Below are 15034 nucleotides of genomic sequence, written 5' to 3'. Positions count from 1 at the left end.
GGACAAAGGATTGACCTAATACCGTTTGCGAATTAGCCACGCCCCTTAGACAACCACGCAGTTACGTTTAGTTTTTTTGTCTCATATTTTGCGCGTTGGCATTTGTATAATCATGTTATTAACAGTATTTCACAAGCTGCGTTGACACGATTCTACCGCGATAGTTGGACAGTACTCGACTATTTGGAACCGGAACCTGGAGGAGCCAGCACTTTTGACCATTGACGTAGAGGCGTTCGCGCGTTGCTACCATGGCGTAGGTTACGTCAAGTTAAAGACATAGTCCATCATTTGTAATTTGTGCATTTTGTTCCCTTGAAGCAACAAAAGTGTTCAAAACCTAATGAAGGATACTAAACAACTAACCTGATGAAGTTTCAGCTCAGCTTCAGCTGTATATTCCGAGAAAAAAACAGCATTCTAGGATCTCAATTTCAAATCAAAAGTTGCTAAATCATGTTTTGAATTGTTTTGAATTACAGCTTTAAGCGATGTCGCGCACTATCCGACGAATTATAGAGGGCGCGCGCGCCTGTGCGTCGTGCCAATACTTGCGCGCGCTGCGCCGAATCCGGTTCGTTAGTGACTTCGTCATACACGCGCGCGCACGCACCACTGATTACAACTTACAAGCGCCCATTGGCGTAACGCTCAATGTGCGTTAACTTCCGCTTCCATTCGTGCTATGCAACGTCGTGTGAAGTGCGCACGTGTTAAGTTGAGATGACGTCACACTAACGAACCGGATAACAAAACGAACTACCAAGGAAATTTCCTACGGTGCTTCTTAAGACGCACCGTTGGAAATGCCTTCTTTCGTTGATTTCTTCAAAATGACAGCTTGCCAGAAAGAATAATTTCACAGGGAGTTTAGTCCCCTTACTATCTTTCAACCAGTATGTTTTTCAACAATAATTACGCCAGTTTCTTTTTTGGATAGCTACAAATGATGGACTCCGGCTTTAACACTAGCCGACTGTCGATCCTCGCCCGAACTTTGCTCTGTTTTGCACCGTAGTTGTGAATGTGCGCGACGTACGCATGTTTATCAAAATAATAGTGCAATCAATTTAACCAATAAGGACTCTAGCGGCGATTGCTTTCCAAATTTTAAACTTTCCTGAAATCGTTCAACTATGGAAAGCCAAACCAACTTCGAGTTTTTTTTTCCTTGAAAATTCGCATTTCATTTTTATTATTAATTATGAATAAATCATATTCCAAGTATAACCCATTGCTCATAACGTAAATAGAATGCCTATAAAAATGATCCCCTTCAATTTTGGGGGCCGTCACGGTAGATATAATAATAATTTGTTTTTATTTGTCTTATTTTTAAAACGCTTTAAATTACACTACAAACTCTTGCACAAAGCGAGTTTTGCTCTACTCCGCCACCGCATTAGTTTCACCAGGTCCACCCTTGCATCCTTGGATAGAAAGATCACCACCACCCGTGACCAGCGTGTCTCCCACGCCGACCTTGACGCTCCAGTGATCATCCAGCATCCCTCAGTCGACTTGCATCCTTCTCAGCTTCGCCGGTTTCGAGCTTCACTAGTTTGCATCCTTCTCACGCCTCATCGCACCCATCCTTATAACATCGCATCATTGTTGGAATCCCTCATTCTCCTGACGACGGGCAGAGCTTACTTTCGAAACGTTGAGTCCCTCCGGTTCTTTTCAGAACCACACATACTCACAAAAGAGATTGATTCACATGGTGCTACCGCAAACTTATCTTGTTTTTTAGTATCTGTCCACCATGCAAACCTTCAAATCTCATACACAACAAGCTCCGTAAACACTTTAAACAAAATAAAGCCATTAATTGTAGATCTGGATGTAGATCTGGACACCACGGCTCCGTCAAGCCTATGCAAAAATTGCTTTTGGTGCCCAGTTATACTCATCTCCTTCATCCCAAATCCTAATATCCACTCATCCTCGAAGTCAGGAACCCTGCGAGACAGGAATCACTTCCAAGAACCAAGATTAACCGAGATCTTCAATTTTCTTCATTGGACCAGCTGTAAGATGGCCACGGGTGCCACTGTCGTCACCATTTTGGCCCTGCTAGCTACTCTAGACAGGACAGTGCTTTCAGAAGCAACCAACCATGGAACTCATCCCATTGTTAACCCATGGTCCTACTGTCATGGTGTATTGTCACGCATCATGCCACTCAGGTTTGTGACGCCAAACCTACCTCGCTCACAGTGGGAAACTTGGAACCAGGAACTGAAAACACAACTTGGCCCTCTCCATTTCGACCTATCGTCGGGTCATATAACTCCGTCACAAGCAGGTGAGGTGTTCACAGAGTCATTATTCAACTTTGTCAAAGGAAAACCGGAACTAGTTGAATCAGATAAGCACACGGGGTATGTTTCTCATGACCCCCGAGTACTCACCAATGCCAAAAAGGAAATGAACAAATTGAGGAAAAGAGCGTTTGGAAAAAACAGTACACATGAAAACCGCAAGAGATTCAACGAAGCGAACAGACACTATAGTGCTCTCAAAAAGTCTTCAAGAAAACCAAAGATCTGAAAAACGTTGAACACGAAGAGAAACTATTTCACAGCAATTTCTACGAATTTGCAAAGCGCCTTACCAAAGGCGAACTGTACAAAGACGTTACCAAGCCATCCTTCACAAAATGTTGTGCAAATGAGTATTATACAAAGAAATACTCCTCCTCAGCCCACTTCATCCACAACGATCTCAACTGGTTCCCTTACATCCGAGTACCCGATGACGGCACGGACTTTGACCTCACACCGGTTCGGCCGAGGGACATCAAATCAGTTCTACAGCACAAGTCATCAAATAAATCCCCTGGCCCGGACAATATCACCTACGGAATTCTGAAAAAGCTACCAGCCACTCATCATTTCCTGGCCACCCTCTTCTCCCGGATCATGCAAGTTGGATCACCGCCAAGATCATGGTCGTGCTGCAAAGTCAGCCTCATCCACAAGAAAGGAGAAGCATCTCTGCCTGAGAACTTCCGTATGATCGCCCTCAACAGCTGCGTAGCCAAAATCTATCACCAGTTACTGTCGCAACGTTTTAATAGGTACCTCATAGACAATGAACTTATCGACACTACTATGCAAAAAGCTTTCATACAAGGTATCAACGGATGCATCGAGCACACACAAACCATGCATGAGCTCATATCTCATGCCAAAGCCAATCAAAAAACACTGCATGTTACATGGTTTGATCTTGCTGATGCATTTGGAAGTGTTCAACACGATCTTATTTATCATGAACTCGAAAGAAACAAGTTCCCTCCCATCATCCAGGCCTATATCAAGAACCTATACAGCAATCTGACAGGCTATGTTAGGGGACCTGGCTGGAATAGTGAAATCTTTCAATTCAAAAAGGGAGTTTTCCAAGGAGATCCCCTGTCACCCATTATCTTTGTAATAGCATTTAACCCCCTGGTACAATACATCAAATCAGAGTTACGTTTTGGGTATACCATAGATGACACTAAATTCATCTGTACCCCATTTGCCGACGACTTTAATCTCATAACCACCAATGTTAAATCGCACCAACGTATAATCAACAACATTGTGTCTCGAGCTCAATCAATGAATCTTATTCTCAAACCCAGCAAGTGCAAATCCTTGTCTCTCTGCAGCGGCAAGCCTACAGAAAAAATCTTCAAAATCAACGATTTTCTGATCCCAACAATTAAAGATGAACCGCACTCATTTTTCGGGTCGATAATAACATTCAGTGGGAAAGCACGCGACACAATGTTCCACATTAAGCAGAAAATTATTTCGTATCTTAACAGAATAGATGAATCTAAAATCCGTGATGAGTACAAACTAAAGGTGTATTGTAACTACCTACTCTCTTCACTACGATTCTGCCTGACTGTTCACGACATAACTAAAACTGATCTAAACACACTCGATCAAAACATCGATAAGTACCTGAAAAAATGGGGAGGACTGCCCAAAAGTGCTACCAATTCCCTCCTCCATTCCAACTCTGGATTAGGGATCAAATCACTCACGTTCTTGTACAGAGAATGTCATGCCCTAGCTCATGCCTCCACAAGAATCAAAGGAGACAATATGGTTAACAAATGTCTAGACTCCAAACTACACCGCGAATCATCCCGGTCTAGAAAATGTTCCGTTACTGCCTATTCAGAAAACGTTCTCCAAAAAGCTCTGAAGGAAATACCGGCCAAAGACAATAGCCCGGGAAAACATTTGCACAAACTCAAAACAGTCATCAAGTCATCCGTAGCAAAGGACATTGCTAATACATGGGATCAAAAAATCAAATCCCTTGCTAAACAAGGCCGTCTCCTAGAACTTATGGAAACGGAAAAATCCAACATCACTTGGAAATCAATAATGTATAATTTACCTCGGAAAATTCTTCGCTTTGGACTCAATGCAATCATAGATACTCTACCAGTCAATACCAATCTCTGCCTCTGGGGTAAGTCAGTTGACCCCAAGTGCACACTTTGCACATCCAAGGAAACATTGTTACATGTCCTCAATTACTGCCCAGTAATGCTCAATCAAGGCCGCTACACCTATCGCCACAACAATGTTTTACTGGAAATCTGTAAATCCCTAGACAAAATGTACAACAGCTGCTCTAACCGCAAACTCTTTGCCGATCTCGATGGTAAACATGCTCCTGGCGGCAATACCATCCCGCCATCCATACTACCAACCACACTTAAGCCAGACATTGTCATAACAGACGAACATAACAAAGACATCACCATAGTTGAATTAACGGTACCATTCGAAACTAACATAACTAAAAGCCATGACTACAAAATGCAAAAATATGCCAACCTAACACGAGATTTGCGTGAGATAGGTTTCAACTCCAAACTCATCGCCTTGGAAATAGGAAGTAGAGGCTTCATAGACGAAAACAATAAAACACAAATCCGCTCCCTATTCAATCTGATGACAAAAACCGAAATACGGCAACTCACCACTCACCTGTCAAAAACAGCACTGGTCTCATCCTTCGTAATCTTCTACTCAAAATACAGCCCCGTTTGGATTGATTCTCAAGATTAAGGTATTCTTTCACATCGCCCATCCCACTCATCAATATTCCCTTGACCTAGCCAAGCAATCGTTATTCCCTGGTTTATGCTTTTCTTGTTATGCTTTTCTTGTTATGCTAAATTGTTAATTATTTAATTTGTCAATTTGTCTCTTACTTCTACATTAATTTCTAGTTCCTTGCTTCATTGACATTTAGACTGTTTCTTTTGATTCGTCTTTCATGTTCATGATGTTCTAGGTTTCCTCCATGTCTTTTGGTTGTTGTTGTTGATTTATGATTAATGAATAAAAGACATGAATTAATAAAATGTATGAATAGCTTTGATTAATTAATTGAACAGTTATTTTACAACATTGTTTACTTCCAAAAAAATTCATGTTGAGCCATAAACAATAATACACAATGATGCAAAGTGGAAAGAACAGGGGGACATTGTTCACATTATCACCCTATCTCTGAATCCTGTACATACATGTTCCTGTAGTAAAATGTTAATGAAACATACTACTGTATTAAAACTGTCCCCCCCCCCCCCCCAAAAAAAAAAAAAAAACATTGGCACTTTTAGGCATTTCCCCATGAAGCACATGTGTGGTGCTATTAAGCAGAGAATTATACAAATATTTCACGGTATAGGCCTATTCATTCAACTGTACATTATGAAAAAGGCCAGCAAATGTGCATTTAATTTCGTGAGCTTGGATTTTAGTCCCATTCGGGAATTAATATGGTGCATACGTTTAAACGACTAATACGTGCTCAATGAAATTGCAATGGCAATATATTGTTTTAAAGTGTTACCCGAGAGACTTAAATGGCATAAGTAGGCCACGATCAACCCCTAGAAATGCGGCCAGAAAACGACTTTTGGTGATACATTATGGTGTGTATTGCGAGAACTGGCTATTCGTATATACAAATAGACCTTTCTATCGCCGACGCGTGGTTGGCACATTTTGGAACTATGGACGGCCCAATACTGCCAAAAAGAGTTAATTATACAAAAATATTATTTGATGGTTGGAAATACAAAATAATCAGCAACCGCTACAAAATACCTCTAAACATGCTTTTTATAATAATGAATATGTTATGAGGGTGTTGCGAGGACTTTTGGGGGAAAATACGTTGCAAACCACGGCTTCAATATATGCACTTGCGGCAGCCCATACAAATTGGCGCTCAATGTTTGCAAACAATAAAACAATATATACAAAATACCTCTAAACATGCTTTATAATAATGAATATGTTATGAGGGTGTTGCGAGTACTTTTGGGGAAAAATACGTTGCAAACCACGGCTTCAATATATGCATGCACTTGCGGCAGCCCATACAAAATGGCGCTCAATGTTTGCAAACAATAAAACGTATAATCGAACCTGCTGAATCCGATTAATGATTGTTACCAATTTTATATGTTATACCAATTTGAACTAATTCGGTCAGTTTATCTCGCTCCGGTCATGCACTTTCATTTGTGGCAAGCTGAAAGTTACGGTCGGGTCACTTTTTCATTCCTTTTTTACTTAGTGATGGACTTATGTGAGATGCCATCCACTCGTTTTATTTATATGTATTCGGTACAAAAAATAGGTAATCTAACATAAACATCCCTTTGATGTGCCTCTAAATCTATGTGAAGATGACCATGGAAAGAGGCGGACATGTCTGACTATTTTATATATATTTATTTGGGGGGATTTTCTAGTTCTTTTAATTAATGAATAAGCGGTGAATTATGCTCTTCGTTTGTGGATTTATTTGTTTAAAAGGAACACTGCATGACATCACGAATCAACAGCAAACAATAGTTTTCCCTTTTCAGGTTGCCACTAACGAAATTGGATGACGGAAGCGCGACAATGACTTGTTAAAACAAAATTACAGTATCTTTCCATGGAATTCAAATTACACAACTGTTAACATTTTCAGTCGTTTGTAATCTCAGACAAAAATTATGTACTATCATTATTTATATACATTTATACCAATTTTTTTTTCTTCTAAACTTATTTTGACTTGCTTGTGTAAAGTATTGATATAAATGTTTCTACTGAAATGAAATAAATTGCAACTATCATATCAGGAAAAATCTATCATTGAAGGATTGTCATGTTCTCTTTAACATATAGATTTAAGCAGTACACCGCTGAAAATACTGATGAAACTACATTAAAATGCTGGTCTAAAATAAGTCCAAGTAGGCCTACTTCTTATTATTGTACAATGCTTTCTGTGGTGGTAATATACACATTCTGTAATTTCAAGGTAAATACGTAATGAGACATTTTAAAAACCCCAAAACAATGCAACAGGTCAAAACTTCACTTAACTGTGTTTTGTATGCTACCTCGCACCTTTAAAGTTACTGTTTGTTCATATTTCTTTTTGGTCAAAATTGTCCCTTTGACCTAAATCCTTTAATTTTCACAAGTCCTTGACTTCCTCCAAACAGAGAGATTCAGACTTGAAATGAACGCCATCACCTGGAAGCGGTGATGTGATCAGGGGAGAGATCCACACAAGATACCAGCGAGTGCCAAGCACGTCGCGGATGTTCTGCATCCAACCCAGGTCATATGACCGATCATCAAGGCGCCGGAACTCATGCGTTGTCTGACCTCGTAAGACGATATGTAAATGGTACAAGAATAGGACTGTAAAAATAAGAAAACAGTACAGACAAGTGATACTTTGGAACGCAATGAAAAACGACACCGGCTGGGTTACCCCATAAATCCAAGCAAGCACTGGTGTGAAGGATGCAATCAAAGTTAACAGGTTAAAATTCTCTGAAATGCATTTGACGGCCAAGTCCATATTAAGGTAATTTGCATAGATTGTCAGAATACAGATGTGCATGATGCACATGAGGTAGTATCGCTGATTTGCATAACCTATGCAACAACCCATGAAGACGCAATGGTGGTCGCGCTTCAATACACAGAGTCCACACTCGTTGCAGTGGTAGGAGCGTGGTGGGGAGTTCTTTTGGCAGCGGTGGCAGTAGTTCCACCCCGGTTTCAGAATAGATGGCAAATGTACACTTCCAGATGAACTGTCGACTCCGATGGTCATTATGAAATTGCCGAGAGTGTTGGCAAAAAGGAAAAGCCCTAGCAGCACATTCAGCCAGTAGGATCTTGAAGCTTCAGGATATACCCGCGGTAGTGCCACAAAGATTGCGAGGCCTTCTACCAATATCTCGCAGGCTGAGACAAGCACTGAAAATCGATTCACCATAGTTCTGGGAACTGTTCTTTTCCAGCTGAATATGGGAACCATTCTGCAAAGATTTATGGAGAAAGAACCGAGAGAACGTCTGAAAGTGAACAACGTTTTAAGCATCTCTATGAAAGACATATGGGTTTAACCTGGACCAAACTGTCATAGTCCTGCTAAAAAAATAAACAACGACATTCTGTAAGTTATCAAATTAGGTTTTGCCCTTCACCGACGTATAAACACTGTATATTCAGTGTATATGTGTAACCTAACGGGATCGGTTGGCTGGTTCGAATCTAATCATAGCAGCGGGTACCGCATTAAGTATTCGTATAAGATGGGATTTATTCCTTTGGGGTGATATATATCAATATTTTTCCAACTTTCACTCTTGAGGTTTCACACTGAGTATACAGTGTTTATACGTCGGTGAAGGGCAAAACCTAATTTTATATACATCACCCGACGCAAAAATCCCATCTTTCGAATTCTGTAAGTTGACGTTGTGCAACTTCGTTCCCATGGTGTCGAGACGGTGGCGGCGCCAGACTCTTTAAAAAAAAATGGGGGGTGGGCAATTGGGGGAAAGGAAATACATGGGGGGCAGTCAAATAAATCTTGTAGGGCTGGATAGCTCAGTGGGTAAGAGCACCGGGACGGTTATCTGGAGGTCTCAGGTTCACGCCTAGTCCGAGTATTACCCGTTATCCACGTTACATAGATTCCTGTATAACGTCTGATATATCAAAAGCATGCATATTTATGCGATCTCGCTCCTGAGCCAATCGGAGTCGACTTTACTAAATCGTGGCGTCATTTTATTCCCAAATCAGGACTAAACGTGTGGTTGATCACGACACAGGGTGAATGACCGAAGACCCGATATAGAAAGTACCCGCTGATTTGTCAAAATCCAGCAGTCAAGATGCGGTTGTCTTGCATAATCAATCAGCGCAGTGGCACAACCGGGGGGGGGGCGCCTCGGGGGCTTGAGGCCCCCAAGAGGTTGTCATTTTTTTTTTTTCAAGTCAATTTCAACTTCAAGTTCTTTGTTCAACTTTTCAATTTTCTTTAATTGATAACGTTTAGGTGTTACGATCTTATTCAGCCAACATAAGCAAAATTGAAGGGGTGGACTGCTTTGGAGATGGAGTGGACGTGATGGAGTAATTCCAGAATACCCCGCCACTCGGAAATGCATCCTGTCATCTGTAGTCCGTGGGACGAGAGGCTGAAAACGCTTTAGTTTTCGAGATAGTCGATCTGGTCCGCCGAATTTTATAAAACTTTCCAGACATGTAGACTATGATGTACCATATCTAAAAAACTTTGTTCCCCAATCCACAGTTTGTTTGGGAATGAGAAAATCTAGGACAAAAACTCCGAAATTCTGCATGAGAAAAAAACGTAAGAAACAGCGCCCTCTATTGACACAGCCAGAAACCGTTTCGTACGCAATGCTTCGCTCGTACCCCCGCCCTGCAAACAGGACGAAACGCAATGAGTGCTTGCCAGATGATACTTCTTTTAAGCTTCATATTACAAGCATATTCTATATTTTTGTCATTATTTCTCATCAGGATGTCAAAACCTTTTCATTACAGTTTGTCTCACTTGAAATGATCAAGTTTTAAGATCGAATGTTATTAACTACATTAAAATATAGTTAAACCGTACTGCAGATGAAAATCGCATGGTTAATCGCATCTTTCAGTTTGTCTTTCAGAAATATTGTCATAAGTGAAGTTTTTTAACACACTCCCCCTCCCCCTCCCCCCTTCAATAGCAGTGACGCAGAATTTGAATAAGGAATTATATACAAGTTGAAGCGTCTTATTACAAAACCACTAAAAAATGGCAAGTTCTCTTTCGTACATAATGTACTTAGGTTGATTATATTTCTGATTAGACTTTTATAAAAAAAAGACTCAAAAAATAAAGACGGCAATAACTGCAAATACCGTTTTGGTAATTTGTCTATATTCCAGGTGCAATGTGGTTTAAGTAAACACCAAAAGAAATACAAATTTATTTAATATAATATAGTTTGATTTCATTTATTTATTTTTTTTGTGAGGGGGGGGGGCAATTTTAACGTTCATAGTTTTTTCCCCACACAAGAAGAATGGTATTTAGATGACATAAGTTTGTTCAATCTGTACTGAATGTAGTTACTAGTTTATTTTCAACAAAACGAGCTGACAAAACGAGCTAAGCACCTGCATACATCACAGGCCGATTACATAATTGTTGTAACATGCATCGAAAGTCTCATTAAATTGAAAGACCCAATTTCTGTTTGTACATTTTTTCAAGAAGAGAAAATAGTTTATATTCCACTATTCGGAATCTTTGAGTGGCAGCATTATTGCAATTTGTTTCAGCCGAAACCGTCTTACCGTTTTTATTATTTTGAATATTGTTTTAAGAACCGATTCATGTTTTGTTGTTGCTCCATCCATTCCGCGAGAACCACCAATAAACCCCAACGGCCCACCTGCTTCCTCTTTTGAGGCTGCATCAAATTTGTATTACTTTTTTTTTTTAATTTCAGGCAAAACATTTTGAAAAGATGTTTCAGAAGTTCAGATGCTCCACCAGATGCTACGCGTGAACTTATATTATTATTGAAAATATGTTACCCTGAGATAAGAGATCACAAAATTATTGTGATCTGGGGTTTAATCTTACCAATCTGTGTATCTGTAGCTAATACATAACATTCATCTTAAATTTAAAAGTTGATCATTTCATGTTCGACAAAACTGTAACGAAGATATTTTGGCATCACGATGAGAAATAACAAAAAAATCTAGAATATAATATGAAAGAAGTATCATCTAGCAACTAGCAAGCACTCATTGGCCGAGTTCGGCGGGTCTTTTTGACACGGGTATATCATTTTTGCAGTTCGGCGGGTCTTTTTGACACGGGTATATCATTTTTGCAAACCCTGACGGGTAGGTGGTGTGAGATCATGTTCCGAGTGCAGTGTTCGTGGGTCGTGTTCCCACGCGAGAACAATAAAAATACTCGCGTCAAAAACAGACCGCCCGAACTCGGACGGCCATTGCGCGAGAAAAGGTTTCTGACTATCAATAGAGGGCGCTGTTTCTTATTTTTTTTTCTCATGTAGAATTACCGGCGTTTTTATCCCAGATTTTCTCATTCTCAAACAAACTGTGGACCGGGGAACAAAGTTTTTTCGACATGGTACATCATAATCTACATGTCTGTGAAGTTTTATAAAATTCGGCGAACCAGACCGCGTGGCGAGCGAAAAAAAAGGCCTCGTCCCACGGACTCTGGCTACGTGTACGTGTACGCGGTTGGATTCGCTAGAAAATTCAAGTCCAAACCAAGTCCCTGTTGCCGGCTACGCTGCTATACGGATTGGAGGTCCCTCGAGAACAAAGCAAACCAATGCAAAACGGAAGGGAATCGATAATATATCTATGTCCGAACTTACTACGTACCTATTGCTGGACGTAACCTATTGCCGGCTACACACTAGATACGGAGTGGAAGTCCCCTTGACTTGATAACGAAGCAATACAGAAGGAATTGGGGTTGCTGACAAAAAATCAGTCCAAACGAACCAGTTCACCACCTGCAGTTGCCAGCTATGAGGAGTGGAAGTGCAGTGGAGCGTGGCGCGTGTACTATGTAAGCACTGAGAAATTTGTTGAGGGCAATCAACCGCCGTGACTCTGTAGCCTAGCCGGTTACGAGGTAGATTGGTCGAGTGGCGATATATCTGCAATACTGTGCATAATTTAAAAAAAAACATGTACACGTTGGAAATAACACCAAGTACACGATATAAATCCATTATTTACTATTACATGTATCATGGAGGAAGCTTCCTCCATGCCATGCATGTATCGATATAGGATATAGGTAGACTTTGCAGATCACAAAATATAATTATGAGAAACTCTCCAAAATATTTGAGACACATAAAATTAAAGCTTTTTTTTCCATCATCTTTCATTTTCTGTTCTTTTTTGGGGAGTTAACCGATGGCTTTTTGGGTGGAAAATCGCCATTTTGAAACCGGAGACTTTTTTTTTTGGCCTTAATATATGGCCTAGTATTATCCGAATTTCACAGAAACACGAGCTCGCAATCCTCTGCATGGCTTCCGCCCTTCTTTTTTTTTTCTTCAAAAATTCTCGAGTTCATGGCACACAAAACCGGATACTTTGACGGCATGCAAATAGTGATTTGGCCGGCGTGCACTCCCATGGCAGTTTATTTACTGGTCTGCAACCTACAATTCAAAATGGTTGCCTCAATGTTGATGTATAATAATACTTTTCTGGCAAGGGGCAACATTTGGGGTCCTTTTGCGGGGGGCGATCGAGTGAACCTGGTGGGCACTGAAGAATGGTAATGCGGGAAAGGGAAAATAATACGTGAAAATTTCATGCACAGACAAGGCGTACAGTTAAGCTGTTGAGAAATGTTCAGGACTGTTACTGACCGGAACAGCAAAAAAAAAATTGGTTCAATATTCAGATGTAGGCCAAATGGTTTATGGATCCCCCCCCCCCCCTGGCTTAAATGTGTTCTAGAGGAAATTGCAAAATTTTGCTGATTAAAAATTCGCTGTTTAAAATTTCGCTGATTCAATTCAAAATAGCTATTGAATAAGCAAATAATGTGATGGAATACAAAACAGCACAGGAATTTTGACCCCTCGAGGCATTCGCTCCAAGTTGGATTGTATTCACAACATACAGAAACGTTTTCTTCACGTGTTTCAACAAGTAGAGCGACGATTAAGATACTAAGGTTTGTGCTAGCGATGGATGGAAAGTCACATTTAACCAGGTGGCAAGGGCGGATCCGGGGGGGAGCCAAAGGGGGCCATGGTCCCCCCCCCCCAAAAAAAAAAGCAAACCAATTTTTTTTTTTTTTATGTGACGTCGCAATAAAGGCAGGCAATGAGTACACCACCATCTTTTCCTCAAAAAAAACATTGGTTAAAGTGGTCAGAAATTGCCTCAGATCGCACCACAGAGCATCCCAAAAATGGCGATGGGCTTCAGGACTATTTTCAGGGGTGATCATCTTCAGATGGAAATTTCTCCTAAAAGTCATGAGTTGACCCCCCGAAAATTGAAAAGAAAATGAAAGACGATGAAATAAGCTTTAATTTGATGTGTGTCTCGAACACCTTGGAGAGTTGTGAGTATTTTCCCCGAATTTTTGAAGTGGGAGCATTTACCATTGGGGTCTATGGAAGTTTATTTACTGGTCTGCTACCATATAAACGAGGTTGGTTCCTTCGCGAATACCGCACGGACGCCATTTTACTTGTTGTTGCTCAGGTGGCGAATAGTAGTAATTCTGTGGCCGTTATGAGGGTGACATCTGATTTTTTTTATATGGCAAAAGTTGGGGTCCTTAATTATTTGAAAAGCCATGTCTGACATTCAACTTGGGGTCCCACAATCGCCAGACCATGTCAAAATGTTAAAAAGGCGATAAGTTAGGCCCAATACACGAGGGTTTCACCTCAAGGAAGGCACGAAATAAGGCTAATCGAACGCTGCTTTCTGGGCCGGACATGCAATAAGGTCTAAGGTTGTGCGTGGCGGGACTTTACAATTTTAAAATGTAAGTAACCAGGCACATAATACTGTCGTCTGTTCCATCGGTAAAATGAAATTACTTTAAACATTTTTGTGGCGGGACTTTAAAATGTAAATAAACCAGGCATAATAAAATCGTCTGCGGAAATAATGTTGGAACCTGACGCCACTTCCGCGCTTGTGTACAAAGTCTATGGAGAGTCAAGAATTTGTTTTAAATATTTCCTATCAAAATTGGAAATATTTCTTAGTCCTAGATTCATCTTATCATCATTTTTTTGCAACGAATGACCTTCATTGAGATGATATATGAAGAAAAAAGTGGCGTCAGGTTGCAATTCTTTCCCAGGGTACTCAATTCGTATTCACGTTCCCACCATCTTCAAATTGAAGTCTATAGCTAGCCACCAATGGACTCCATTTACTTCATTGGCTACGACTTGAAATTACACGTGTATATATAGCGGCTGCAGCCACTTACCATAGACTCACGTGTAATTTCAATTTATTTAAATCATATCCACCGAGGCACGCGTATATATTGCAACCACTCGTCGAGTCCATATCTCATAGAGTCTAAATTTCACACTACACAGGCAAAATGACCAAGGTCCACGAGCCGGCCCCATGATGGCTCGGATCGTGTGCACTTGCCATATGACCATAGGTTTTCACGTGTTCGTATATCAGTGTACATTAATGCGTAAAGCGAAACGAGGATTTAACGTACGTAGTTTTCGCGCAGTCCGAATCAAATCGAACCAATATTTTGTTGGTCTTTAAAAAAATTAAAAATGATGTGGGGAGTTAAGAGTGAAAACGGGCCAGACGGTTTTTAGGACACGCCTCATGGCCCAAGAATATGTGTGTCATGATTCTGTACCACTGGTCCATGGCTAAGGTTTCTTTCTATATTGGAGACACCCACCCCAAAGTTCTACCGTAATACTTACCTTGCTTCGCCTCCAGGATTAAGTGTGAGAGTCACAACGTTAACGTAACCGTAAACAAAAACAGACTCACATCAATCACACAGTGACTGTCGGTTTAAGCCCCAATCCGTAAACGTCCATTTTCAACCCCTGCTACTAATCACACCCCTAATGCTAGTCTTGGTTCCCAGCCGT

The 15034-nt window shown here is 40.6% G+C and overlaps 1 protein-coding gene across 1 annotated transcript; it reads right to left on the bottom strand.

Moving 5' to 3' along the window:
• Window positions 1-5570: 5570 nt before the first annotated feature.
• Window positions 5571-11933, bottom strand: LOC119720733 (probable palmitoyltransferase ZDHHC24). Its single transcript, XM_038190558.1, has 2 exons — window positions 11784-11933; window positions 5571-8368 (listed from the first exon to the last, which is right to left on the bottom strand). Exon 2 carries the CDS (start codon window positions 8365-8367, stop codon window positions 7510-7512), a length of 858 nt encoding a protein of 285 aa, XP_038046486.1. The 5' UTR covers window position 8368; window positions 11784-11933; the 3' UTR covers window positions 5571-7509.
• Between the last annotated feature and the right edge of the window lie 3101 nt (window positions 11934-15034).

Source organism: Patiria miniata, unplaced genomic scaffold (assembly GCF_015706575.1).
Source record: "Patiria miniata isolate m_02_andy unplaced genomic scaffold, ASM1570657v1 HiC_scaffold_9, whole genome shotgun sequence".
NCBI classification, from domain to species: Eukaryota; Metazoa; Echinodermata; class Asteroidea; order Valvatida; family Asterinidae; genus Patiria; species Patiria miniata.
Note: the sequence above shows the minus strand (reverse complement) of the source record. Positions and strands in the feature narration are given on the sequence as shown.